At 37.9% G+C, this 2,751-nt stretch overlaps 1 protein-coding gene across 1 annotated transcript in view; it reads right to left on the bottom strand.

Annotated features, from left to right (window-relative positions):
• The window catches only part of LOC103607149 (piezo-type mechanosensitive ion channel component 2-like), a 64,521-nt gene that overhangs the window by 58,822 nt on the left and 2,948 nt on the right, over window positions 1-2,751 (bottom strand). Inside the window, exon 3 of the mRNA XM_008591685.1 lies at window positions 670-729. Coding sequence (XP_008589907.1) covers window positions 670-729 — 60 coding nt within the window. The remainder of the gene's footprint in view (window positions 1-669; window positions 730-2,751) is intronic.

Here is a 2,751-nt window from a genome sequence, read left to right as displayed (position 1 = left end):
TTTTTTTTTTTTTCTTCCTGCATAGAAAAACCTTCCTCCAAATCACATGCTATGAAAGCCCAAATGTCACCATGATTGGGCCAGTTAGAAGACAAGGGATCTATCCCTGGCTCTGTCACTCAGTAGCTGTGGAATCCTGAGTGGAAATCACAGGAAACCTGTGGAATCACAACTCACTCGGACTTGGTTTTCCCCTCCTCAAATGAGGAATTGGCCCCAAGCTCCCAGTGTACCTGGAAATCACAGGAAACCTGTGGAATCACAACTCACTCGGACTTGGTTTTCCCCTCCTCAAATGAGGAATTGGCCCCAAGCTCCCAGTGTACCTCTCATTTCCCCAATTCCACCTACCTCTGTGCCTCTATTCTGATGGCTTCCATGGAACATTTGGAATTTGCTCTCTAAAACCCTTCCTCATAGTACTTGCATAAAGGAATTTACAAACCAACACTAATCCAACATTTTATCCAAAATGTAAAAGCCAGAACAGCTTTTAGGAGTCACTTTGCAATTTTAGTAGAGCTAAAATTTCAAGGGACACTGATGGTTTAGTCATAGTCCAGAAATGGTGTTTGACTCACTGTTTTCAGGCAGCCTTCCATTACATACCATCTGGAAAAGAGTCATTTTCAAACTTCCCACAGCTCGTATTTGTTTTTGTTTTGTTACCTGGCCCATCAGATTTCTTTTTGATTGGTTCATCCTCTCGGTCTTCCCATTCCACGGGACCTGCCAAGTAAGTTCAATAAAGACACATTAAATTCCTTTTGGGGTAAATTAAATGCCAATACTTAATCTTCTTAATTAAAAGGGACTTTATAATTAAATCTAGGACATTCTTCCCATTTTGAGTTCCTGGGGAAAAGTAAGAATTCATAGCTTTTAGATTCTCTAGTCCACTGAAGAATACTTAGGGTGAATACACTACTATTTACTGGCCAAATCTGGCTGGCTGGCTGTTGTTAGACAGCCTGTGAATTCAGAATGGTTTTGATATTTTAATAGTTGAAAAAATATAAAGAGTAATAATATTTTGTGCATGTGAAAATTACATGAAGGTTATATTTTAATGGAACAGAGCCATGTCCACTTGTCTGTGTGTGGTCTACGGCTGCTTTCACCCAACAATGACAAAATTAATACAATGGCAACAGAGACTTCATGGAGTGCAGAGCTTAAAATATTTTCTATCTGGTTCTTTACAGAAAAAGTTTGCTGATTCCTGATACATACCATAAAATTTTAATTTTGAATACTTTGGGATGATGTTACAAATTTTAGTTTGTCATATCTTAAAATGACATCGTAGGATATCATTATGTTTCTCAGTTAAGGCTAAGATTTTCAGATCTAATGAATAAAAATACAAAACACTCAGTTAAATACAAATTTAAGATAAACAAGGACTATTTTTTTAAATATAAGTATGCTCCGTGAAATATGTCCAAATTACACTTAAGCTAAACATTTGTTATTTATCTAAAAAGTTCGAATTTAACTGAGCTTCTTCGATTTTATCTGGTAACCCTATCTAAGACCATCATGATCTGACTCCAGTTAATCTTCTGCTGCTTCACATCTTGACTTTATCAGCTAAGCTTACCTGCTCTTTATTTTTAATACATGGCCTTGCTCTCTTCGGCCCAAATGTCAGGCTCTATTCAGACCCTATCTTTTTCACAAAGCAGTTCCTGACACTCTTGGTGACAAGAAATCCTTTCTCCCTCTGGTCCCACACTACCTTATATATACAGGTTGAACATCACTAATCTGAAAACCCAAAATCCAAAATGCCCTAAAATATGAAACTTTTTGAGTGCCCACAAAAAGGCCTCAGGTGAAAAATTCCACACCTGACCTCATGGGACAAGTCGCAGTCAAAACACACAGGCACACGATGTGCAGTTTATTCGGCGTTCACGGGTGATCTGGTGATGTATTATGCTACTCTGTTGCCCTGGACACATGACTCTTTCACTGTATTAGTGGTATGTCATATTTTTTACTGTTAAGTGCTTATGTGGGAGTAAGTATAAGAAATGCTTGCTTATGGGTAGCACATAAATTCAGTGTCAGGAATGATGGTGGTGCCAGACAACCACAGACTGTCCACACGGGTGGCAGAGGTAGTGATGCCTCTGTATATTCCAAAATTAAAAAAAAAAAAAAATCTGAAATCTGAAACACTTTTGATACCAAGCATTTCAGATAAGGGATTCTCAGCCTGCACCTATTTTTTTTAAATGGAACTTTGCAGTTTCTATGTCATTAGAATTTTTAAAAATATATTTGTCTTCTCTGTTGGTTAAAACAGAAGGCTTCAGAGCCAAGACATCTGGAATGACTTCCAGACCTACTACTCACTGAATGGCTGTGTGGCTTCAGCAGAGTTGCTTGATTCTCTGGGACTTCATTTCCTCCTTTGTACAGCAGGGACAATATAACACCCCTGGGCTGTTGTAAAGGTCAGATGAGTTACTATCCACAAGACACTTACAACAGTGCCTTGGCACTTTAGAAAGACAGGATCTAGGTCTTTCATGTGTCTGGAAGAAATGATGCCTTGTACTAAGATGTTGAATAAATATGTATTAAAAAAAGGAATACAAACTTATTTCAGTCCCAATACCTTTAAATTATTGCTGTCTTTGATTTGTCGAAAAACAGTGGTGCATCTCTGCACATGAAATAATCTTCATGACATACAGTAATGAGCTATTTTCAAGATGGCTAAAGAGCAAATTCTCAGCA

Source organism: Galeopterus variegatus, unplaced genomic scaffold (genome assembly GCF_000696425.1).
Source record: "Galeopterus variegatus unplaced genomic scaffold, G_variegatus-3.0.2 Scaffold7178, whole genome shotgun sequence".
Lineage (NCBI taxonomy): Eukaryota > Metazoa > Chordata > Mammalia > Dermoptera > Cynocephalidae > Galeopterus > Galeopterus variegatus.
Note: the sequence above shows the minus strand (reverse complement) of the source record. Positions and strands in the feature narration are given on the sequence as shown.